The sequence below is a fragment of the Chiloscyllium plagiosum genome, unplaced genomic scaffold (genome assembly GCF_037043375.1).
Source record: "Chiloscyllium plagiosum isolate Xiang-an unplaced genomic scaffold, Cpla_swu_hap1 HiC_scaffold_10, whole genome shotgun sequence".
Classification (NCBI taxonomy): domain Eukaryota; kingdom Metazoa; phylum Chordata; class Chondrichthyes; order Orectolobiformes; family Hemiscylliidae; genus Chiloscyllium; species Chiloscyllium plagiosum.
The window spans coordinates 50,880,635-50,907,001 of record NW_028270148.1 but is presented as its reverse complement, the minus strand read 5'-3'; the positions used below and the strand labels follow the sequence as shown (position 1 = coordinate 50,907,001).

General features: G+C 41.6%; 1 protein-coding gene across 4 annotated transcripts in view; it reads left to right on the top strand.

The window, feature by feature from the left end:
- The first annotated feature begins 8,265 nt into the window (after positions 1-8,265).
- LOC122552831 (N-lysine methyltransferase SMYD2) overlaps positions 8,266-26,367 on the top strand; it is a 59,743-nt gene continuing 41,641 nt past the window's right edge. For 3 of the 4 annotated variants that reach the window (XR_015758435.1, XR_015758434.1, XM_043695833.2), the window contains exons 1-2: positions 8,266-8,594; positions 15,712-15,775. Coding sequence is in view for 2 of the 4 variants with exons in the window: in XM_043695833.2 (XP_043551768.1) it covers positions 8,446-8,594; positions 15,712-15,775 (213 nt within the window). In the remaining 2 variants the exon portion in view is untranslated. The remainder of the gene's footprint in view (positions 8,595-15,711; positions 15,776-26,367) is intronic. The other variant, XM_043695832.2, reaches the window with a different exon arrangement.

Here is a 26,367-nt window from a genome sequence, read left to right as displayed (position 1 = left end):
CCTGGAAGGACAGAGAGGTAAAGGTATTGACAGTAGTGGTCATTTTTACAGTCACTGGTAAGGACTGGCCACAAGGTCCAGCAAGCAACAGGTCTTTAAAAGACTGCAAATCCTGCCATCTGATCTAACATCACAGCCATCTGGCCTTTCCTTGAGGTGAAGGAAGTCAAGTCTATGACTGTCCACCCTATTCTATTAGTGCCTCCTGTGACCTCAACATTTCCACAAGCTAATGTGTTCTTTCTGTTCATTCAGAGACTGACTATACCTCGGTTGAAAAATGTGATGCTGGAAAAACAAAGCAGGCCAGGCAGCATCCGAGGAGCAGGAGAATCGACGTTTCGGGCATAAGCCCTTCTTATGCCTTCTTATGCCCGAAACGTTGATTCTCCTGCTCCTCGGATGCTGCCTGGCCTGCTGTGTTTTTTCAGCATCACATTTTTCAACTCTGGTCTCCAGCATCTGCAGTCCTCACTTTCTCCTAACTGACTGGACCTCCCCAACACTCACTTTCAAAGGTAAACAAATTGCAACTCCACAAGCTCTACATCAAGACAATACATGTAGGTCTCACTGGTGCATATCCATAAAGTAAATCTATACAGTGGCTCAGCATTAATAAGGGCATCGATCAACTGATCAAGTTGTGTAAAATATATCATATCTATCAAACTCAACAATCCCAAGCTACGCTCATTCCACATTAGATTCCCTCGGAACCATTGTGCAAGTGTGAAATTGATATTTCTCATATCCACGGAGCCAAATTATTTTCTGGTGACTGACTATTTCACCAAGTTCCCTTCTATGTGACATATCAAAGATACGAGTGCAATTGGTCGTTACCATGCCGATTGCTATGTTCAGTATTTTTGGTGTACTTCACAAGTTGTGTCTGGCAATTGTCCTGAAGGTGGCAGTAGTGTACTCTTCCTGGCCATGTGCCGGAAATAGGGTTTTCAACATCTTCTTGTAATGGACCTTCCAGCAATAGGTGGCAATGGTGATAAGGGGCTCTAAGGGAGCTGAGCAGTTCACTAGGACCTCCAACCAGTAGATGGTGACAGTGAGGGATGGCAGTTAAAGCAGTCAGTCAAATGGCCTCTTGCTGGGAATGAAGGTGTTGTTGGTGAAAGGAGGAATGATGGGAAAGTTATGATGCAGATAGACAAAGCAATCTGCAGCTTAATATAACATAAACATTTTGTTCCATGCATGCACTGTAAGCAGTTTCCTTTTTATCACTAATTTCCCTTGCTCTTTGTAATGACCTGATACCAGTGAAAGAAAGAGTCTTTGCTCTGTGATCTCTGGACTTTCCATATGTTTGAATGTCTTGTTACATCTTCTCTACCTTCTGTTGGAACTTTTTAACAACACAGTTTCTGTCCTGCAAAATCCATTATCATGAAATATCAAGCAACTTAGTCAAGATTTTCAGATAGCTATGTTAAATTCACACACTACTCCTTCAGACAATGGGTTACCTTTATCAACAGCCCTCATGTTTAGGTGACAGATCCATATGGTTCATAGCTCCCACAATCTCAACATTCCAACCACATGTTCATGATAGATTGTTGGAAAGAAGGGGAAAAAAATTACAAGAGTCTGATCAGTAAGTATGCAGATAGGTGTCCAAATTGGAAATGGAACAAGGCCTTTGATTTGGGATTTCCTTGGATCCATGGAAAGACATTATGTCATTTTGTGCAGCCTGGATCATACAATGTAATGAACAATGGTCAAGCTAAAAGCAGATACCAAGGGCTTAATACAGCTGAGTAAATAAAATGCAGTTAGGAACTTTAAAAGGAAAATAGGAAATCTAGAAGAGTGACAAAAATAGAATAAAGGTAAGTCCAGAAAGTTTTTTTTTTCAAAATATATAAGAACAAGAGAAAATCTAGTGAAAGAACCAGGCTCATTAGACACCAGAGAGGTAATGTGAGGACCTCAACGATTACTTTGTGTCAGTTTTCATAGTAGAAAAGGATAATGCAGATATAAATATCAGAATGGAGAGCTGGGAAATAGTGGACTGAAATAACATAGAGGAAGTACTAATGGGTTTAGCAATCTTAAAATGGATAAATCCGCAGTCCTGGTTCAGTTGTGTCCCAGGTTGTTGAGGGAGACAAGGGAAAGGATATCAGTGACCTGGCAGTAATTTTCAAATCCTCTCTGGCCACAGATTGGTGCTGAAGGATTGGAGGACTGCTAACCTTGTCCTATTAAATAAAACCAAAGGGTGGATGGGATAGACTAGGAAATTACAGGCCAGTCAGTCTAACTTCAGTGGTGGGGAAATCATTAGAAAGAATTTTGAGGGACAGAATATGGAGAAACATGGATTAATCAGGGATGGTCAGCAAGGATTTGTTAAGGGAAGATTGTGTTTGACACATTGAGAAAATGTTTGAAGGAGGTAACCAGAAGTGTTGATAAGAGTAATATATTTGACATGGTTTCCTTGGACTTTAGCAAGGCTTTTGATATGGTTTGTCATAGCAGACTACTCAAGAAATTAATAGCCCATGGCATCTAAGGCAAAGTGGCATGATAGATCAATGCATTATGGTAATGCATTTCATGTGATCATCTTGGACTTCAGTAAGGCTTTTGATAAGATATTTTTGATCTGGCAGATTGTCTCAGAAAGTAAAAGTCATGGGATCCAAGGCAAACTGGCATATTGGATCTAAAATTTGCTGTGAGGCAGGAAGCAGAGGGTAACATTTCTGCGACTGTGTGTTCTCAGTGGGGTTCTGCAGTGCTGGCACCCCTTGCTATTTGTGATGTACACAATTTGGACTCAAATGAAGAGACTATGATCAAGAAGTTTATGTGTGACACAAAAATTAGTAAAGTGGTAAATAGTGAGGAGGATACCCTGGTCAGCTTAGCAGAGCAGTGGCAAGTAAAATTAACCAATGCCTATAAAAGCTGAGGCATATAGTGCACGTATAAGAAGGCTGTGTTGGAATTGTTGATTAAGCTGCTAATTAAGTCTCTGTTGGAGTACTGTGTGCACTTCTGGACACCACATAAGAAGGATATGATTGCACCAGAGAGGGTGTATACAGGAATTACCAGAATGCTGCCTTGGCTAGAGGGTCTGAGATATGAGGAATGATTGGATAGCCTGGGATTGTTTTCCTTATCATTGCAAAGGTTCAGAGGAAACCTGATACTAATATGTATAGGATTATGAGGAATGGAGACAAGTTGGATAGCAGGGCACTTTTTCTGTTACTGGAGGGTCAATAACCAGGGGATATTGATTTAAAGTAAGAAGTAGAAAGCTAAGTTTTCTTTTCATCCATAGATTGGGTGGATGTCTGGAACTTACTGTCTGAAAGGTTAATTGAGTCAGAAACTCTCAAAGCATTGAATCTCTATTGAGATATTCACTTGCATTGTCATAGCCTGCAGGACTATAGGCCAAGATCTGGAAAATGGGATTAGTGTAGCCAAATTTCTGAAGAAGGGTCACTGCAGCTGAAATGTTAACTCTGCTTTTTCTCCAAAGATGCTGCCAGACCTGCTGAATTTCTCCACCAATTTCTGTTTTAACCCAACCTTTGTTGACCAGCATCGATAATATGGACTGAATGGCCTCCTTTTGCACTGTAAACAATCCATGAGACTGTATATAGTGATAAAAACAGGATTACAACTGGATACTGAAGGTACCATGCCAAACAACAGTCACGCATCTACAACAAATGATACACATCCATCCATGACAACAAGCACATTGCAGCTTGAAACTACACCACTAAGTTGTGATTACTGTTTAAGTTATCAGAACTCCTATACAGTAGTTAACTACATTAACTACTATATAGTTATCAGAACATAGAGGTTGTTTATAAGTATCGTTGTATATATCATAAAATAATCCTCCTCCTAAACAAAAAAAAGAGAAATGCTGAATTATGGCATCAACCACACCTGTACCTCTTAAAGAGTTACATGGTATCATGGCATGTGACATTCTGGTCTAACGGTACCACCTCACCTGTGTCATGCAATCAGTCAGTTTTGTGTGTATAATGTACAGTAATATCCAAAATCACAGAATCCCAACAGTGCAGATAGCGGATTTGGCCCATCGAGTCTCACCAGCCCTCTGAAGAACATCCTATCCTGTCTCCATAGCCTCACATTTATCATAATTAACCCACTGACCAATCCACCTAACCTGTATATCTTTGGACTGTGGGAGGAAACCCATACAGACACAGGGAGATCATGCAAACTTAACACAAATGGTAGCCCAAGACTGGAATCAAACCCAAAGGCCCTGGCACTGTGAGACACAGTGATAATCATTGAGTCACCAGGTAAGCACAGAAATCACATTATGTGTGTAAAATCTCTAATAATGTACCCTTGTAAACAAACTTTTTAAGATATTTGACTATCTGGGGTATATATTACACAAGCTAACACACAGAAAACCATAAACCACATTGATAGGTGTTTATCACCATGCACATTCTCAGCTTTTCTGTTCAGCAACACTGACTTGCTGCATTTCAAAACCATTCTAGGACATAGTTCTATTACATTATTCTCTTCAGCTGATGCTTTAATGAAAATCTTTTCTCTGCTCTTTCAGATGTCAATAACCACAAGCTTCAAGAATTCAAAATTAACAATTCCCTCCTGGAGTCTTTCCTCTGACCCCATCCATCCTTACAATTTGACCACTCGTCATGCCTTCACTCAGTATTTCTTGACTTTTTCTGCACTGACTCCAAATTTAGTCTTGTTCATTTCAGATCCTTCCCAGAAAAGCCTTTCAAGTTGGACACAAAGTTTAACTCTTCTTCCTTTGCCTTCATCTCCATACCTGCTTCTTTGGCCAGGAGTCACTCTCCTCACAGCAGACCCTTTCTTCAATCTGTTGAAATAAAAGTATTCTTTTTCCAATGATTCACTTGATTAAAGTCAATTGATGTTGAGTCATGTCGACCAGAAAGATCCTAGATTCTATCCATAGTCTGTGCTGAAGAAAGTGTCTTCAGCTGAGCAGAGATGAAGATATTCTTTATTAGCCTTATTGCGTGAGAGTAGGAAAGAGCAAGAAAATCAGGGATCTTATTCCTGATCATTATCCAAAGATTCCAAATTAGAAATTACTGTTTCTAGGTATCAGGTAAGGATGTAATAGGATTTGCTGAAAGATCTCTCGTGATGGAATAGCATACTGACACTTATGGAGGACTCTTAATAGCAAAGACCACACAGATTTGAGTTGAGGAGGGTCTTCAAATCCAGAAACTAGCTCCAATATAACAAAATGCAGGTTTAACTCGAGCGCACGCCAATGCTTGTGTGTAGCTTCCTATAGAGAGGCAATCTATAAGATTCAAGTAATTTGGATAAAAACTTCACAGACATTTAAATTGAACATAACATTTACAGGACCTCCTGAAATGAATGGAGAGCAATTTATGGGGCTCATTAAAATTCTAGTGTCTGGGCATTAATAAATACTCATCTTAAATATTTTCAAAATTTAATACAATTGCTGGCAGAGCCACAAGTTTTACTCAAAATTGCATACATCTTCAGAAGTTTATTTTTATACAAATTACCACCCAAACCTTGTTGCTTATTGCCAAATACAAAATCTTCCATGAATCAGTGCAATTGGGTAGCATTTTAGGGCATTATTTTGTTTGCATTGACTGTAGTCCTTGATATACTTGAAGGAGGTAATCTAGTTGCATTTTATTTGTATAGCTGAAAACATGTTTATCACAAAAAGCTAATAATTTTAGTCCAAATGTCAAGACTGCCATCTGTGAGTGACATGGTATTAAGTTTAAAGAAACCTACTTTTGAAACAAACTGCGTAGAACAATTTTTAAAATGTCTTCATGGGATGTGGGTGTCGATGTCAGGACATCATTGAAGGAGTTTTTCAGGGTTGTGTCCTAAGCACAACCATCTTCAGCTTATTCATCAATGACCTTCCTTCCATCATACAGTCAGAAGCGGGGATATTTGCTGATGTTTTCACAAAGTTCAATACTATTCACAACTCCTCACATACTGAAGCAGTCCATGTCCATACACCAAGAGCTGGACACTATGCACGTCCAATTATGCACAGGCAGGAAAACTCACTGGACTGCTAACACCTGATCCAGGTGAGATCAGTTAACAGTAATTAACAGTAATAGAACATAGAACAGTACAGTACAGAACAGGCCCTTCAGCCCACGATGTTCTGCCGACCACTGATCCTCATGTATGCACCCTCAAATTTCTGTGACCATATGCATGTCCGGCAGTCTCTTAAATGTCCGCAATGACCTTGCTTCCACAACTGCTGCTGACAACGCATTCCATGCTCTCACAACTCTCTGTGTAAAGAACCCGCCTCTGACATCCCCTCTATACTTTCTTCCAACCAGCTTAAAACTATGACCCCTCGTGTTAGCCATTTCTGCTCTGGGAAATAGTCTCTGGCTATTGACTCTATCTATGCCTCTCATTATCTTGTATACCTCAATTAGGTCCCCTCTCCTCCTCCTTTTCTCCAATGAAAACGTCCGAGCTCAGTCAACCTCTCTTCATAAGATAAGCCCTCCAGTCCAGGCAGCATCCTGGTAAACCTCCTCTGAACCCTCTCCAAAGCATCCACATCTTTTCTATAATAGGGCAACCAGAACTGGATGCAGTATTCCAAGTGCGGTCGAACCAAAGTTTTATAGAGCTGCAGCAAGATCTCACGACTCTTAAACTCAATCCCCCTGTTAAAGAAAGCCAAAACACCATATGCTTTCTTAACAACCCTGTCCACTTGGGTGGCCATTTTAAGGGATCTACGTACCTGCACACCAAGATCCCTCTGTTCCTCCACACTGCCAAGAATCCTATCCTTAATCCTGTACTCAGCTTTCAAATTCGACCTTCCAAAATGCATCACCTCGCATTTATCCAGGTTGAACTCCATCTGCCACCTCTCAGCCCATCTCTGCATCCTGTCAATGTCCCGCTGCAGCCTACAACAGCCCTCTATACTGTCAACGACACCTCCAACCTTTGTGTCGTCTGCAAACTTGCTGACCCATCCTTCAATCCCCTCATCCAAGTCATTAATAAAAATTACAAACAGTAGAGGCCCAAGGACAGAGCCCTGTGGAACACCATTCACCACTGACTTCCAGGCAGAATATTTTCCTTCTACTTCCACTCGCTGTCTTTTGTTGGCCAGCCAATTCTATATCCAGACAGCTAAGTTCCCCTGTATTCCATTTCTCCTGACCTTCTGAATGAGCCTACCATGGGGAACCTTATCAAATTCTCTCATCTGAATATGCAAATTGTGCACTCAAGTCCCACTGTATGACCTAAGCATTGTAAAATTAAAATACTCAACATGTTGATAAGCTCCTACTGTCTTCATTTCAAAGAAGCTAATTTTTGTGAATGAAATTAATTTGCTTTTTGTATAAAAAGTTTGGCAGTTCTGAAGTTTTTGTGGATGTTGCCTTTTTGATGAAATATGGCCCAATCTGAACTCTCAGGTGGATGTAAAAGATACTATGGCTCCATTTTGAAGATGATCAGGGAAATTCACCTTGGCGTTCTGGTAAATTTTTATCTCTACATCACGGAAGCAGAGGATCCCAATCCAGAGCTTGTTATATACAAAATGGTTGCTGCATTTACTTCATCCCAGGGACTATTCTTCAAAAATATTTCATTGGCTGTCAAGCACTTTGGGACATGATTATGGATGGTGTAAAACAAATGCATATTTTCATTTCCCTCAAATCTACGAGTCCCCTCTGCCCCCGCCCAAACAGGAGGAACAGAACAAAATTGAAAAACATGGTGTTGGGGAACGTGCTGGACAGGATGAACGCCAATACTTTTTTAAAAAAAAGTTAAATACACATTTTTTTCAATACAGATCGCTTTGTTCCTTTTAATCCCCAAAACTGCACCGATTTAAACACTAAGTTTTGAATCTCTATTTTTTTTAAAGAAAGAAATCTTGTAGACACATGGTTTTTAAACATACTCCACTTTGTTCCTTTTGAGCACCAAAATTGCACCGATGTAAAAACTAGGTTTTGAACTTTTCGGTGAGATTGAGAGAGAGAAAGAAGTCAATGAGTTGTAGTAAATACCCCCGGGGGGTTATCCTAGCGCAGGAGGAACATCCTGGATAGAGGCGAGCGCTTGGACCTGGGGAGGAGCAGGGAAGCGGGAGGAGCCCGTCACTGCAGCAATCAGCAGGGAGCGCTCAGCCGATTCCATTTAAGTAGCTGCTGCTGGTCGCCGCTGAGTGTGTGAGTAAGGCCGGCAGCTATGGAGTGTGCTCTCTGCGGAACAGACTGAAGCAGGGTTGGGCTGAGAGAAGGCCTGCGCTAGCTGCTGCAGAAGGAGCCCGTGGCGGTGGCAGCAGCCGGGCCCATGGAGAGGTTCCTGAGCGAGGGGAAAGGACGGGGGCTGCAGGCTCGCAAAGAGTTCGCGATCGGAGAGCTGGTCTTCACGTGCCCAGCCTATACCCATGTCCTGACTGTCAACGAACGGGGAAATCACTGCGAACTCTGCTTCGCTCGGTATGTGGGTTGTATTGGAACCTCTGGCGTTGCAGCTGCTGGGACTGTGAACAATGTTTTCTCAATAGTCAGTGGGATCCCATAATATAACTGCAACGCTTTCACTCTGGTTCCTACTACGTGGAGTAACCACACTAAGTTCACAAAGGTTGCCAGTGCTGCAAAAAAAAGAAGCATTTTAGTGGAATTTATCAAGTATTGTCAGAGAATAAGTACTTGCAGGTCTAATTGTTACTGTAGTATCATAATGGGATGTTTTAACTCTATATGAGCACTGACTCTTCTAAATATGATCCTTGCTCCTTATATTGCTTGGAGTTTTTTTATTTGTATTGTGTGTTCGTAACTAGAACTGAAGTGGGTTTCACTCAAATTGCAACTGGTATGGAATCTGAGGGTTCATTTAAGTTGAAGACTTGGAGAGGTTCTGAATGTGAAAAGACGATTCATATGATAAAGGTTTTTTGAAAACTGTTTTGCAGCAAATTAAATGCTTGCTCTGAAGGGTAACTGCTGTTGCAATTCTTAATAATGTGAGAAATGAGGAATTCGTGTGAAAATGATTCTGGGATGAGGAGAATTCAGATAAATTTATAAGACACTTATATTATTAAAATCCTTCATGATTTCAGACAATCAAAATGTTTGTAGTGGCAGGTGGTAGCCAGTAGCTATATGTTTAAAGTAAGCAGATCAGAGATGAGAATTTTAGAGATGTTATGATCTTGAATGCACTAGTGATGGGAGTTAGTTTGAATAGTAATTTTCAAGAGAGTTGGGTAGATATCTGAAGTGCAAAGAATTAGCTGGGCCATGAGGAAAGAGCAGGGAGTGGAACTGTTTGTAAGATCTGGCACGTTGCAAGCGTGATGGGCTGAATTATCTGATTCTATGAATTTTCTACTTTTGATGTTAGATGGACACTTTATTTATTGCCCTCTGGTGGCAGGGCCTAATCCCATATCGATGCAGCCATATTGTAAGTGCAGGTTGGCTTTTGTAGTTGTATTAAAGCTTGACTTTTTTTGCCTAAGTACAGTTGATGTTGAATCAGTACCTGAAAATAAGCAACCCTGTAGGAGTACTGGTTCATAAGATTGCTGCAGCAGTCTTTTGGTCCATAATGCCTATGCTAGCTGTTTTAAGAGCTATTGAATTAGCCTAATTTCTCTGTATTTCTCTAGAACTTTGCAACATTCTCCCTTCAAGATTGATGTAATTCCATTTTGGAAGTTACCATTGAACTTGCTTCCAGCATCCTTTCAAGCAGTACATTTCAGTGAATTTAAAACTTTTTTTTTCTTTTTCTTTTAAATTCTGTTTATTGGACCCTCTGCATTTTTTTTGATAAATTTTTAAATCTCTGCTGTGTAGTTACTGACACGTTTTGCTTCATTTACTCTTAAACCCCTTCCATTAAATCTTCCCATGAATGTTTCTGCTTTAACAGAAGCAGCCCCAAATGCTCTTGTGTCCCTTAATTGTATTTTTGCAACTCTGGTACTATTCGAGTATGTCTTCTGCCATCTGTCCCAAGTGACATCATTTCTGCCAAAAAAATGGTAACCTGAATTAGCTACAATGCTCTAACTGCGGCTGCACCTTTTTTTTTCAATTAAGAAAGAATAAACACCATTTCTCTCTTTTTGTAATCTATGATGATGAGGAGATGCTGGTGCCAGACTAGGGTGGACAAAGTTAAATATCACAACACCAGGTTATATTCCAACAGGTATATTTGGAAGTATCAGCTTTTGGAGCACTGCCCCTTTGTCGGGTAGCAAGTGGGGCAGGATCATAAGACACAGACTTTATAGTAAAAGATCATACTGTCATGCAACTGATAAGATATTGAACAAACCTAGATTGCTGTTAAGTCTCCCATCTTTTAGAATGGGCTGCAGGTTTCGAATAATATGTAAATCTCAGAACTACTTCCAAGTCACATTCCCAAGATAACTTAAAATTCTGCTTATAAAGCCAATAATTCTGTGTCCTTTTTAACAACCCCATTCTTCCTCAATACGTCTCTCTTTTAAATTCTATATTGCATCTGTCGTGTTGGCTCATTTTGCCAATATATCCTCCTTTTTACTCGGCTCATATCTTGCAGCTGTTTGAGCTACACATCGTCCAGCAATTTTGCAATTGTTCCGTTTTCATATATCCACATAAGAAAGTAAAGAGTAGTCATGCTGACATCTGGTCACTCTACCCTTCCCTTTTATGTTTTCTAAAATTTTAAACCGTTTTTCTCATATGTTCTGATATGTTAGTACACACCTCTGGAGCAGGTTAGACTTGAAGCTGGGCCTCGAGATCCATCGGTAGGGATATTACTGCTGCATCACAAGAAAACATGATTTACTGATATTCTCTGTTTTCTTGTAGCCAATTTTATATCACTATTGCCACTGTCCACTTAATCCCTTGCACATAATTTTTCTCATAAGCTTATTATACAGTACTTCACCAAACACCTGTTGAAAATCGATATACGCAATATCAACTTCAAAACTTTCAGTTCTCTTTGTTTTTCAAAGAACTCCGGTTCTGTTTGATGTGATTGACTGCTTTTAACAAACCCATGCTGGCTGACATTATTGACACACGTTTTCAAGTGAAAGTTTTTTTTTCGGAATATTATCTGTATTAGTTTACCACGAACACTTGATTGACTGACTGGTCTGTAATAGCTGTGTTTACCTCACTCTCTCTCATTTTGAATATGAATATGCGAGCCCCATTTGCAAATCTATGGCTCTTTCTCTGTATTAATGGATTGTAAGATTATGACTAGAGTTTTCCTCTTCCATCTTGTGCTATCTACCCAGATAGGTGACTTCTTTGATTGTGGATAACATTTTAAATACCTCCCTTTTATCCATCCACTTTCTCTGTCTCCTTGTTGTTACATTGGCAGCTATATCTACAGTGAAAACAAAGTGCTCATTTTCATATTGCAACCATACCCTCTACCTGCAGAAGAATTCTCCATATTGTACCTAATTGGTCTGACTCTTCCCCAAAACCTACTTTTGATATAAGGGAGTCAAGTCATCTGGGAGTTCCTTTTCACATTGCCTATTAATCTGTCCCGATACCTTTTCTCTCCAGCACCTTCATTTATTCATCTCTTCAATTCTCCTCTGTTCTTTTTATATATTCAGTTTAGTTGTCTACTGAATAATTCAACTAAAATGTTCAGTCAGCTTTTTTTCTCCCCCTTCTTTGTTTTAAGCTCTGTCTTTGGTTATCTAGGGAGCCGAAGCGCAGACTCCTTTTCCAGTTTGAGTTTTTTTTTCTCTGCTTCTTTTGTTGTTCTTTTTAAAAACTTAAACTGAACACAGCCTCATCCTGGGAAGTGATGTGTTGCTGCTATAACTGTTGATGGTCAGGTATAGTCAGCAGCACACCTGCAGTGTTCTCAATTGGGTCATGCTGTGGGGGGTGCTTATGCACAACTGAAATGCTGATTTTTGTTTTTGTGGAACTAGAGCAAATAGACATGTTTGTTTTTTCTAAGTCACTTCTTTTCCTGTCTTCTCTGTAAATTTTACTTTCAGATTTGATCATAAGAAGTGCCACCATCTTGACAGGGAAAGTGCATTTTCTTTAAAAGCCAGAGAATTTCTGCTACAGCAGAAATTTAGTGAGCATCGAAATTTGGGGTTAAAGGTTGGTTAGCAAATGTATATCTGTTCATTCTCTGGAAATGTTTCCAAAATAAAAATTTTCGTAGGCTTGTATCAATCTGCAATTTTTTGTCAGACTTCTATCAGCCTTCATTCTATTTTCTTTCTCACGTATTGCTCAAAAGGAACTTGCAGAGTCATAGAGGTATGCAGCACAGAAACCGGCCCTTCAGTCCAACATGCTGACCAGATATCCTAATTAAATCCAGTCCCATTTGACTCTTCATATTCATATGTTCATCCAGATGCTGTAAGTGTCCCAGCCTCCTCCACTTCTTCTGGCAGCTTATTACATACACTCACCAGTCTGTGTGGAAAAGATCCCCACCTTAGGTCCCTTTTTTAAAATCTATCCCCTCTATCCTTGGATGTTCACACCCCAGGGAAAAAACCTTGTCTGTCTCCCCATCCATCTTCTGGATCAGTGGTGCTGGAAGAGCACAGCAATTCAGGCAGCATCCGACGAGCAGCCTCATCCATGCCCATCCTGATTTAATGCTGAAAGATAAATTTAGGATGGTTACTGTTTGCACTTTTTAAATCTTGTTGAGGTTGCTATGATTGACTATTGAGAGGACTCTTATTAAAATTGTGTGCTTGAGTAGAACAGAAGAATTGTAGCATTGATGCAGAATTTGATTTTACAAGTGTTGAAGCTGCAGGTTGAGGAGTGCCCTGGTTCTGATGGACCTTTTGACAGTAGAAGAATTTCAGTCATAGATGTGGAGAGATTTTAAGTTTTTTCTTTTTCTTCTTAATTCTAGAAAAGACTTGTTAGAAAAGACTTCTACTTATAATGATTTTGGGATATGCTTTCAAAGACATTTTAATGGAATCTGATTTTGGAGCGAATGAATAATATTCAGGGATGTATTAGCTTGGAAAAGGTAGTGAAGGATAATAGGGAGGAAGGTGGGGTGGCAAAAAGTAGTGTTGGAAATAAGGGTATCCTTTTTGAGGAGTGAAAAATTGAATTATTTTGATTTAAATTTGAGGATGACTGGGGATGTTCGATTAAATCTGAAAATATTGAAAGGGAAATCAGATGTGCAAGTAGTAGTACAAGGGGACTTTTAATTATTCCAATTGATATTTAAATAGTTCAAGTAAATGGAAGACAGGGAGTAGAAAGAATTATAAAATGTATTCAGTAAAACTTCCTTGAGCAATATGTTTTCGGCTCAAATAGGAGAGACACGTTGGCTGAGGTTGGGGATTTAGGCAGGCCAGATGATGTCTGTGGGTGGAACAGTGGCTCAGTGGTTAGTGTTGCTGCTGCTCAGCACCCCCAGGGACCTGGGTTCTATTCCAACATTGGGTGACTATCTCTCGGGAGTTTGCACATTCTCCCATGTTAGCATGGATTTCTACTGGGTGCTCCAGTTTCCTCCCACAGTCCAAAGATGTGCGGATTAGGTGGATTCACCATGGGAAATGTGGGGTAACTGGGATAAGATGGGATTTGGGTCTGGGTGGGATGCTGTTAAAGAAATTTAGAGCAAGGCATTTGGAAAAGTTCAAAATAATAATTAGGCTGAGTCAACATGGTTTTGTGAAGGGCAAACTATGTTTGAAGGAGGTCTTTTGAGCAAATAACCTGCTATGGAAAAGATGAACCACTGCTTAGATTTGCTGAAGGCCTTTGATAAGGTGCCACGTGAAACATTCCTATAGAGAATAAAATCTCATGGTGTAGGGTGTAACATTATGGAAGATTTGGCTGGTGATCAGGAAGCAGCGACTTAAATGTAAATTCTTCAGGTTGGCAAGATATAATGAGTGGTGTTCCACAGGGATTGGTGCTGGGATCTCAACTGTTTACAAATGATAAATCATGAGAGATTGCAGAGCAATGAAATGGATGAGTATCTTTGTCCCTGTATATGCAGGTACAGTATTTAATGAGCAAATCTAATGAATGTTATCATTTATTACAGGGAAATGTAATATAAAAGTAGAAAGCTTACGCTTCTGTTATGCAGAGCACTGCTTCATCTGGAGTACTGTGCACAGTATTGGTCACTTCAGCCTTCGATCCCTCTGTAAATAGGAATAACCTCTTTCCATCAATCTTTGGGCATCAGATTCCATCAATCTGATTTTAAAAATCATCAGTTGATTTACCATCAGTTGCAATTTTTGGGAAGGTTCTAAATTTTGAATGCTCCTTGTGTTTTTTGCATTCACTAGAATCTGTGGTTGGTGGCTATTATCCTGAATTGTCACAAAGTTTACTCACCTTTTGTAATGTATCTTACTTATCTCAAATATATTTGTAGCCAATTAAGTACTTTAGAAATTTAATGATGTGGCGGTGCCAGTATTCCACTGGAGTGGACAAAGTTTAAAAATCACCACACCAGGCTAAAGTCCATCAGCTACTTGACAAAGGAGCAGTGCTCCGACAGCTTGTACTTCCAAATAAACCTGTTGAACTATAGCCTGGTGTTGTGATTTTTAAACTTAGAAATTTTGTGGTGGATTGGAAATAGCTGTCAGTGTGCACAAGACAAGATCTCTTGTACAGCAATGTAGTAATGAACAAGTATGTTTTATTTACACTGGTTGAAGGGTAAATATTGCATGGGAGAAACCTCTGAGCCAGAAAGTCTGAGTTCAAATCCCACCTATTCTAGGGGTGTGTAGTAATATCTGAGCAGATTGGTTAGAGAATGCCTGGTTGTGACAAGAGTGCTTTCCACTTTTGTCAGCCGTGGTTCAGTGGTGGCTAAGTCTGGCAATGCTGTTTGCCTCTGATTTTTGAATGTTGTACTTCAGTGGGCGGCACGGTAGCACAGTGGTTAGCACTGCTGCTTCACAGTGCCAGAGACCCAGGTTCAATTCCCGCCTCAGGCGACTCTCTGTGTGGAGTTTGCACATTCTCCCCGTGTCTGCGTGGGTTTCCTCCGGGTGCTCCGGTTTCCTCCCACAATCCAAAGATGTGCAGGTTAGGTGAATTGGCCATGCTAAATTGTCCGTAGTGTTAGGTGAAGGGGTAAATGTAGGAGAATGGGTCTGGGTGGGTTACGCTTCGGCGGGTCGGTGTGGACTTGTTGGGCCAAAGGGCCTGTTTCCACACTGTAAGTAATCTAAAGTCACTGGTGACTACACTTGAGCTGGAAACTCCAAGATGCTCTTATGTTTCTGCCGTTTCCATATGTCTAAGCTTTCAATTTTTCCTGTTTTGGGATTCCTTGGTTAAATTGGGTCAGACTTTTTTTATGTACATTGGAAGATAAGTTGTACAAAATTTATAACCCTCAACTACTGGATATGGTTGTGCTGGTGATTTTCTGGGTGCAGACAATTCAGACTCCACCGAGAAAAGTAGGGAATTGCAGTGTGCCAAATCATGAGCCTCACCACTAAGCTGCTTCTGTAAAGCCTTTGACCCAGTTCATGTGTCATCTCTTCTCTTCCAGAAAAGAGGGTTTGGCAAAGTGTGGTCGTTGTAAACTGGCATTCTACTGCAATGTAACCTGTCAGGTAAGATTCAAGTTTGTGCTTTATTCAGAAATAATACAGTATGAAAATGACATCTGTAAGTGTGCCAGGAACCTCCTTCAAGTAATTTAATTGGCTGCGTTGCTTTGTATCCATCACTAAAGCATGCAGTATGCAAGAAGTGCTTCTCTCTGGTAAATTTAGGAATCAGTGAGGCAGATTAGAAATTCACTCCGGAGGTGTGGAATGTCCCAGATAGTTAGCTATCCTCCGTAAGAAGGACAGTGGCATATTGCAGTTAGTCAGTGTTCCATCAGTGGAGAAAAAAAATTAACTTTGGATTATTCCTGGTCATTTAAGAAGCAACTTCTCTTTTAAAGAGGATATCCAGAGGAAGTGCAACATTCATAAGCTTGGCTTTGATGTCTTTGGCTTTGTGGTAAGATAACCTTTAAAGGAATTTTACTTTTTTAAGTAAAGACCATAACAGATTTTAGAAGATACCATTTATCCACTTCTTATAGATACGCACATATGTAAGAGAGACCAACTGTGATCAGGTAACCGTTTTGTAGAACACCTCTGCCCAGTCTACAAATGTGACCTTGAATTTCCTGTTTGTCATTGCAGTTCTCCACCTTGTTCCCACTGATTTGTTTTTTTGTGTTAGTGTTCCAATGAAGCTTCATACAAGCTTGAGGTACAGCATCTTTCTTTGCTGTACTCCTTTTTAGCCTTGTGGACTCACCATGGAGTTCAACAGTTTTTAGATCATCATCTTTGCCTCTCTTTTGTTGTTTAATTTCTTTCTTTAGTCACTAGTTTCCGTATAGATGGCTGCTGTCCATTTGAGCTTATCTTTTTGTTTCTTTTGCTTTAACCTCACTGCAAACCCTATTTTGATCTTTTAATCTCTCTTGGCTTCTACTACAATCCAGGTTTTTTTTTTTGGTTCTTTACCCAGCCCTTTTTTTATTTGCATAAAACCTGTTGTATTTCTTTTTCCTCTGTTATAATGAAGGGTTTGTTGTCAACCTGATTTGATAGGACTGGCAGCTTAATGTTCCAGAGTATATATGTAAGAGAAAGGGGGACGAGGGGAGTGGCGTTTTTAATTAGGGATAGCATTATAGTTGTGCTTAGGGAGGATATTGATGGGAGTATGTCCAAGAACGTTACTTTGGATAGAACTGGGAAATAAGAAATGAATGGTCACCTTATTGGGATTGTCTACGTGGATTTTGTCCAGTTGCTCTGGTTTCCTCCCACAGGCCAAAGGTTTGCAGGTTAGGTGGATTATCCAGGCTGAATTACCCATAGTGTTCAATGATGTGCAGGTTGGGTGGATTGGCCATGGGAATTGCAGCACTGCAGGTAGGGTAGGAAGCTCTGATGGTCACTTTGGATGTGATGGGCTGAATGGCCTGCTTCCACACTGTTGGGATTTTCTGAATTTCTGATTGCATGTAATGTTGAATTGAATGCTGTTAAGTTTGACATTGGTCTAGTTTTGAGGCCAGGCGGTATGATAAGTTTAAGATAGCCTTTCATCCCAATAGGCTCACCAAATAAATAAATAACTTGCTACAGCTGCTGGCTGAACCGTTCAGTATTTCCAGCATTTTCTGTTTTTATTTCAACTTGTGGATGTTCATCATGATGTAATGTGGCACTACTGTCTTGCTAAACAGTTTCAGAACAGTTCTGGAAGCTGCAGATGGCATCAGAAGGCATAGTGGAATTGTATTTGATTGCAATTGATAAGCTCATGGACCAGCTTATCCCTCCCTCTATTATTATCAAGTCAGAGTTGAGTGTGGTACTGGAAAAACACAGCAGGGCAGGCAGCATCTGAGGAGCAGGAACAATCGACGCTTCGGGCAAAAGCCCTTCATCAGAGGTCAAATCCAATCTCCACGAGGAGAGCGTACCCTAAACAGCACCAGGACTCTCCCAAAATGAGGTACACCTTGTGAAGCCACAATACACCACTATTCATGCCATCATTGAGAAGTCAGAGATGTATGCTCTTGTCGGATGTTGGAGTTTAGGGAGAGTTTACGGGTTACTGAGGATTATATTGGCAATAAATGCCATTGGTTGTGAATCCTATCTGATCGAATGGATTGGTTGGAGAGACAGTTGGAGGCAATGAAGAATTTACAAAAGCAAGGGGATGTGATGGATGGCAATTATAGGAAGGGAGAAAAGGCGCAGATATAGTCACAGGTTAACCCCATGAAAAGTAAGAGAGGTAGGCAGGTAGTACAGGAGTCGTATGTAGCTATCCCCACTTCAAACAAGTACGTTATTTTGGAAAATGTAGGAAGTGAATGGACACAAACAGCCCCAAGTTTCTGGGATTGAGATTGGCCCTAATGCAATGAGGAGTACATCTGATTCCAAGAGATCAATTGTGTAAGGGGACCCTCTCGTCCGAGGCACAGACAGACGTTTCAGTGGTCAGCAGTGAAAAATCAGAATGGTGTGTTGCTTCCCTAGTGCCAGGATCAAGGATGTCTCAAAGGGTGCAGAATGTTCTCACGGGGGAGAGGGACCAGCAGGAGGCCATTGTACACATTGGAACCAATGACATTTGAAGGGAAAAGGATGAGATTCTGAAGGGATAATAGAGTGTTAGGCAAGAGTTTAAAAAGGAGATCCTCGTGAGCAGTAATATCTAGGTTACTCCTGGTGCTGTGAGCTAGTGAGGATAGGAATAGGAAGACTGAGCAATTGAATGCATGGCTGAGGAGCTGCTGTATGGGAGAAGGATTCACATTTTTGTATCATTGGAATCTCTTCTGGGGTAGAAGTGACCTGTACAAGAAGGACCGATTGCACCTGAATTGGAAGGGGACTAATATACTGGCAGGGAGATTTGCTAGAACTGCTTGGGAGGATTTAAATTAGTAAGGTGGGGGCATGGGATGGAGGCAGATAGTGAGGAAAGAGATCAATCTGAGACTGGTACAGATGAGAACAAAGGAGAGTCAAACAGTCAGGGCAGGCAGGGACAAAGCCGAGAACAAGGTAGGACTGATAAAACAAAATGCATTTATTTCAATGGAAGAGGCCTAACAGGGAAGGCAGATGAACTCCGAGCATGGTTAGGAACTTGGGACTGGGATATCATAGCAGTTACAGAAACATGGCTCAGGGATGGACAGAAATGGCAGCTTAATGTTCCAGGTTACAAATGCTCCCGAAAGGGAGGCAAGAGGAGGGGGAGTGGCCCTTTTGGTAAGGGACAGCATTATAGCTGTACTTAGGGAGGATATTCCCGGAATGCATCCAGGGAAGTTATTTGGGTGGAACTGAGAAATAAGAAAGGGATAATAACCTTATTGTGATTGGATTATGGACCCCCCCTAACAGTCAGAGGGAAATTGAGAAACAAATTTGTAAGGAGATCTGTTATCTGTAAGAATAATAGGGTAGCTATGATAGGGCATTTTAACTTTCCAAACATAGATTGGGACTGCCACAATGTTTAAGGATTTAAATGGAGAGGAACTTAAGTGAGTACACACAAATTTTCTGATTCCGTATGTGGATGTGCCTATTAGAGAAGGTGCAGATCTTGACCTACTCTTGGGAAATAAGGTAGGGCAGGTGACTGAGGTATCAGTAGGGGAGCACTTCGGGGCCAGCGACCATAATTCTGTTAATTTTAAAATAGTGGTGGAAAAGGATAGACCAGATCTAAAAGTTGAATTTCTAAATTGGAGAAAGGCTAATTTTGACAGTATTAGGCAAGAATTTTCAAAAGTTGATTGAGGGCAGATGTTCACAGGTAAAGGGACAGCTGGAAAATGGGAAGCCTTCAGAAATGAGATAATGAGCGTCCAGAGAAAGTTTGTTCCTGTCAGGGTAAAAGGAAAAGCTGGTAGGTATAGGGAATGCTGGATGACTAAAGAAATTGAAGGCTTTGACAAGAAAAAGAAGGAAACATATGTCAAGTATGGACAGGATAGATCGAGTGAATCCTTAGAGTATAAAGGCAGTAGGAGTAAATTTGAAGACACTCAGCTGGTTAGAGTCACACTTTTGGACAAAATATTGTACTACAGTTTTTGTCGGTAAGAGAACCTGCACAGTTACCGCCTTTGCTGTTTGAATTAGTGTATCACTGGACATCTGAGTGCATCTGGGAAAGTTTAACAAACAGTGAAATTCACAACTAATCTTGGAGGAGCTATTGAGCGAAGTTCGCAGCACAGAATCGGATAAGTTAATTGTTGTTTTAAGTCTGTCCAAGAGAGAGGCTGCAGTAGTGAGTATAGTTTTTGGAGATAAGTCTCTTGATTAAACTGAAAATATAAGCCATAGCTATTAATTTAACCTGGGGCAGTGTTTGGAGAGGAATAAGATGGTGTTATTTTCTGGGTCTGTAGATTGTGAAGGAGCAAAAATGGTCTTTGCAGTGATCTGTACTACTTGTCAGATGTGGGAGGTTAAAGAATTTAAGGGTTACTGTGGATTATATCTGCCATAAATGCTGTTGGATGCAAATCTTGTCAGATCGAGTGGATTGTTTGGAGAGACAGATAGAAGCGATGAGGAATTTGCAACGGTATGTGATGGATGGCAGTTATAGGAAGGGGGGAAAGTCTCAGATCCAGTCACATAGATGGGTTAACTCCAGGAAGGGTGAGAGGTCCGCACCTAGGGCAGGAGTCTTTTGTGGATATACCCATTTCAAACAGATGTGCTGTTTTGGAAAATGTAGGGGGTGATGGATTCTCTGGGGAACGTAGCAGGAACAGCCAGGTTTCTGGTGTTGAGACTAGCTCTAATGTAACGAGGGGTACGTCGGCTTGCAAGAAGTCAATTGTGTTAGGGGATTCTGTAGTCAGGTACAGACACCTGTTTCTGTGGCCAGCAGAGAAAAAGCAGAATGGTGTCGTTTCCCAGTTGCCAGGATCAAGGATGTCTCAGAGGATGCAGAATGTTCTCACGGGGGGGAGGGGCCAGCAGGAGGTCATTGTCCACATTGGAGCCAACGACATTGGAAGGGAAAAGTTGAGACTCTGAAGGGAGATTACAGAGAGTTAGGCAGAAATTTAAAAAGGAGGTCCTCCAGGCTAGTAATATCTGGATTACTTCCAGTGCTACAAGCTAGTGAGGGCAGGAATAGGAGGATAGAGCAGATGAATGCATGGCTGAGGAGCTGATGTATGGGAGAAGGATTCACATTTTTGGATCATTGGAATCTCTTTTGGGGTAGAAGTGACCTGTACAAGAAGGACGGATTGCACCTAAATTGGAAAGGGGACTAATATACTGGCAGGGAAATTTGCTAGAGCTGCTTGGGAGAATTTAAACTAGTAAGGTGTGGGGGTGGGACCCAGGGAGATAGTGAGGAAAGAGATTGATCTGAGACAGGTACAGCTGAGAACAGAAGTGAGTCAAACAGTCAGGGCAGGCAGGGATAAGGTAGGACTAATAAATTAAACTGCATTTATTTCAATGCAAGGGACCTAACCGGGAAGGCAGATGAACTCTGGGCATGGTTAAGAACATGGGGCTGGGATATCATGGCAATTACAGAAACATGGCTCAGGGGTGGACAGGACTGGCAGCTTCATGTTCCAGGTTACAAATGCTACAGGAAGGAGAGAAAGGGAGGCAAGAGAGGAGGGTGAGTGGCCTTTTTGATAAGGGATAGCATTACAGCTGTGCTGAGGGAGGATAGTCCCAGAAATACATCCAGGGAAGTTATTTGGGTGGAACTGAGAAATAAGAAAGGGATGATCACCTTATTGGGATTGTATTGTAGACCCCCTAATAGTAAGAGGGAAATTGAGAAACAAACTTGTAAGGAGATCTCTTCTATCTCAGAATGATAGGGTAATTATTGTAGGGGATTTTAACTTTCCAAACATCGACTGAGACTGCCATAGTGTTAAAGATTTAGATGGAGAGGAATTTCTCAAGTACGTACAGAACAATTTTCTGATTCAGTATGTGGATGTACCTACTAGAGAAGGTGCAAAACTTGACCTACTCTTGGGGAAATAAGGCAGGGCAGGTGACTGAGGTGTCAGTGGGGGAGCACTTTGGGGCCAGCGGCCATAATTCTATTCGTTTTAAAATAGTGATTGAAAAGGATAGACCAGATCTAAAAGTTGAAGCTCTAAATTGGAGAAAGGCTAATTTTGACGGTATTAGGCAAGAACTTTTGGAGGCAGATATTTGCAGGTTAAGGGACGGCTGGAAAATGGGAAGCCTTCAGAAATGTGATAACAAGAATCCAGAGAAAGTATATTCCAGTCAGGGTGAAAGGGAAGGCTGGTAGGTATAGGGAATGCTGGATGCCTAAGAAATCGAGGGTTTGGTTAAGAAAAAGAAGGAAGCATATGTCAGGTATAGACAGGATAGATCAAGTGAATCCTTGGAGTATAAAGGAAATAGGAGTATACTTAAGAGGGAAATCAGGAGGGCAAAAAGAGGACATGAGATAGCTTTGGCAAATAGCATTAAGGAGAATCCAAAGGGTTTTTACAAATATATTAAGGACAGAAGGGTAACTAGGGAGAGAATAGGGCCCCTCAAAGATCAGCAAGGTGGCCTTTGTGTGGAGCCACAGAAAATGGGGGAGATACTAAATGAATATTTAGCATCAGTATTTACTGTGGAAAAGGATATGGAAGATATAGACTGTAGGGAAATAGATGGTGACATCTTGTAAAATATTCAGATTACAGAGGAGGAAGTGCTGGATGTCTTGAAATGGTTAAAAGTGGATAAATCCCCAGGACCTGAACAGGTGTACCCGAGAACTCTGTGGGAAGCTAGAGAAGTGATTGCTGGGCCTCTTGCTGAGATATTTATATCATCGATAGTCACAGGTGAGATGCCAGAAGACTGGAGGTTGGCAAACGTGGCGCCACTGTTTAAGAAGGGCGGTAAAGACAAGCCAGGGAACTATAGACCGGTGAGCCTGACCTCGGTGGTGGGCAAGTTGTTGGAGGGAATCCTGAGGGACAGGATGTACATGTATTTGGAAAGGCAAGGACTGATTCGGGATAGTCAACATGGCTTTGTGCGTGGGAAATCATGTCTCACAAACTTGATTGAGTTTTTTGAAGAAGTAACAAAAGATTGAGGGCAGAGCAGTAGATGTGATCTATATGGACTTCAGTAAGGCGTTCGACAAGGTTCCCCATGGGAGACTGATTAGCAAGTTTAGATCTCATGGAATACAGGGAGAACTCGCCATTTGGATACAGAACTGGTTGAAAGGTAGAAGACAGAGGGTGGTGGTGGAGGGTTGTTTTTCAGACTGGAGGCCTGTGACCAGTGGAGTGCCACAAGGATCGGTGCTGGGTCCACTACTTTGTGTCATTTTATATAAATGATTTGGATGTGAGTGCAAGAGGTATAGTTAAGTTTGCAGATGACACCAAAATTGGAGGTGTGGTGGACAGTGAAGAGGGTTACCTCAGATTACAGTAGGATCTGGACCAGATGGGCCAATGGGCTGAGAAGTGGCAGATGGAGTTTAATTCAGATAAATGTGTGGTGCTGCATTTTGGGAAAGTAATCTTAGCAGGACTTATATCAGCATTCCTTAAAGACCACTCCCTCCATGACTCCCTTGTCAGGTCTACACCCCCCACCATCCCAACCTCCACTCCCGGCACCTTCCCCTGCAACCGCAGGAGGTGCAAGACTTGTGCCCACACCTCCCCCCTCACCTCCCTCCAAGGCCCCAAAGGAAACTTCCATATCCGCCATAGATTTACCTGCACTTCCACACACATCATCTATTGCATCCTCTGCACCTGATGTGGCCTCCTCTATATTGGGGATACAGGCCGCCTACTTGCGGAGCGTTTCAGAAAACACCTCTGGGACACCCGGACCAACCAACCCAACCACCCTGTGGCTCAACACTTTAACTCCCCCTCCCACTCCACCAAGGATATGCAGGTCTTTGGACTCCTCCATCGCCAGACCACAACAACACGACGGTTGGAGGAAGAGCGCCTCATCTTCTGCCTAGGAACCCTCCAACCACAAGGGATAAACTCTGATTTCACCAGTTTCCTCATTTCCCCTCCCTCCCACCTTGTCTCAGTTAAATCCATCGAACTTCCTAACCTGCAATCTTCTTCCCGACCTCTCCGCCCCCACCCCAGTCTGACCTATCACCCTCACCTTGACCTCTTTCCACCTATCACATTTCCGACGCCCCTCCCCCAAGTCCCTCCTCCCTACCTTTTATCTTAGCCTGCTGGACAAACTTCCCTCATTCCTGAAGAAGGGCTTATGCCCGAAACGTCGATTCTCCTGTTCCCTGGATGCTGCCTGACACGCTGCGCTTTTCCAGCAACACATTTTCAGCTCTGGTCTCTAGCATCTGCAGACCTCACTTTCTCCTTATACACTTAATGGTAAGGTCGTAGGGAGTGTTGCTGAACAAAGGGACCTTTGGAGTGCAGATTCCTCGCTCTTTGAAAATGGAGTTGCAGGTAGCTAGGATAGTGAAGGAGGTGTTTAGTATGGTTTCCTTAATTAGTCAGAGTATTGAGTATAGGAGTTGAGGTCATGTTACGGTTATATAGGACATTGGTTAGGCTATTGCATGCAGTTCTGGCCTCCTTCCTATTGGAAGGATGTTATGAAACTTGAAAGGGTTCAGAAAAGGTTTACAAGGATGTTTCTAGAGTTGGAGGATTTGAGCTATAGGGAGAGGTTGAATAGGCTGGTGCTGTTTTCCCTGGAGGCTGAGGGGTGACCTTATACAGGCTTGTAAAATCATGAGGGACATGGATAAGATGAATAGACAAATCTCTTCCCTGGGGTGGGTGAGTTCAGAACTAGAGGGCATTGGTTTGGGGTCAGAGGGGAAAGATATAAAGAGACATAAGGGGCAACTCCTTTTTTCACACACAGGGTGGTGCTTATATGGAATGAGCTTCCAGAGGAAGTGGTGGCAGCTAACATATTGCAATATGAGTAGAAAGGGTTTGGAGCATTTGGGCTGGGTGCTGGCAGGTGGGACTAGATTAGGTTGGAATATCTAGTCGGCATGGACGAGTTGGACGGAAGGGTTTGTTTCTTGTGAAGACTGAATTAAATTATATTGCATTCATTGAAGTGGGCAGTAATTGTTGGGCAATAAATGAAGAAGAAATTTCCTTGATATTTCCATCCTCAATTATTGTAGCGTCTAGAGCAACTTCCTGGAACTGTTGCAATCCATTTTGTGTAGGAACGCCCACAATGATCAGGAGGAATTCCAGAATTTTTAAGTGAAGGAATAAGGTCCAGTCTAAAAAGGGGCCATGCGTTTTTTAAATGTTAAAGCCAATGCATTAGCTATATCATGGTTCCATTTTTTTTAAAAAGGTTTTTGGGAGGAAGTCCATCACTGAATCCCATTCTGTCCACTGGGTCTCGAGGGACCCTCCATATGCATCCCATCCAGACCCAAATCCCTGCTCTATCCCCATAACCCCACATTTCCCATGGCTAATCCACCTACCATGCACATCCCTGGACACTACAAGGCAACTTAGCATGGCTGATCCACCTAACCTGTACATCTTTGGACTGTGGGAGGAAACCGGAGCTCCCATCAGAAACCCATGCCAACGCAGGGAGAAAGTCACCCAATGCTGGAATCAAACCCAGATCCCTGGTGCTAAGCAGCACAATACTAACCACTGTTCCACCCACACATCATTTGGCCTACCTAAATCCCTAACATCAGATCCTCAGCCATCAATGCATTCCTCCTATTTGAGCCAAAAACATATTGCTCAAGGAAGTTCTATTGAATAAATTTGACAAATTCCTTCTACTCCTTGTCTTCCATTGACTTGAACTATTGGAATAATATTTAAATATAATAATAATCAATTGGAATAATATTTAAAAATCCCCCTTGTACTACTATTACTACTACTACTACTACTACATCTGATTTTCCCCCTCAATATTTTCATATTTATCGAACACCTCCTCCTCCTCTTTCCCACACAAACACACACACACACCCATGTAGTGCTCAAATTTAAATCAAATGGTTCAATGTTTGACCCCTCAAAAGGATACACTTCATTTCCAAACTTCATTTTGCTACCCCACCTTCCTCCCTCTCCATTATTCCTGCTTCTCAATGTCCCAAAGTTAGATGGGATTGTTGCTTTTGCTCATCTAATGTTTGGTGCAGTTGACCTTCCATGGATACTGAGTAGGGACAACATTTGTGTTTTTTTTTGTGTTTTTGTTGTGATGGTGGCCATGATCAAAATGCCCTCTGCTCACTTCAGGAGAGTCACCACTCAAATCTTATACATTTGTGGGCTTCCCTCAACTTGCAAACAATCTACCTTGAGAGTAAAGGTAGAAAATTGGGAGAGGGGGCAAACCATACTGTGCAGACAGTAAAAATTTAAATAGTGAGTTGCTCCAAACTGTAAATATTCTCTCGTGATTTTTTTCCTAGTGTGCTGGACTACTTCATCTCTTGCTTGCGTTTGAACTGACTGTTGCAAAGTTGAGATTCCTATATATTTAAGTGGAGTAACATGATCTCCACGACCCGTTTTGGAATGTATGGATCACACTTTGGGAATTGAACATATTCATTCCAGCTGTTCTTCTTGGGATGCGACAGA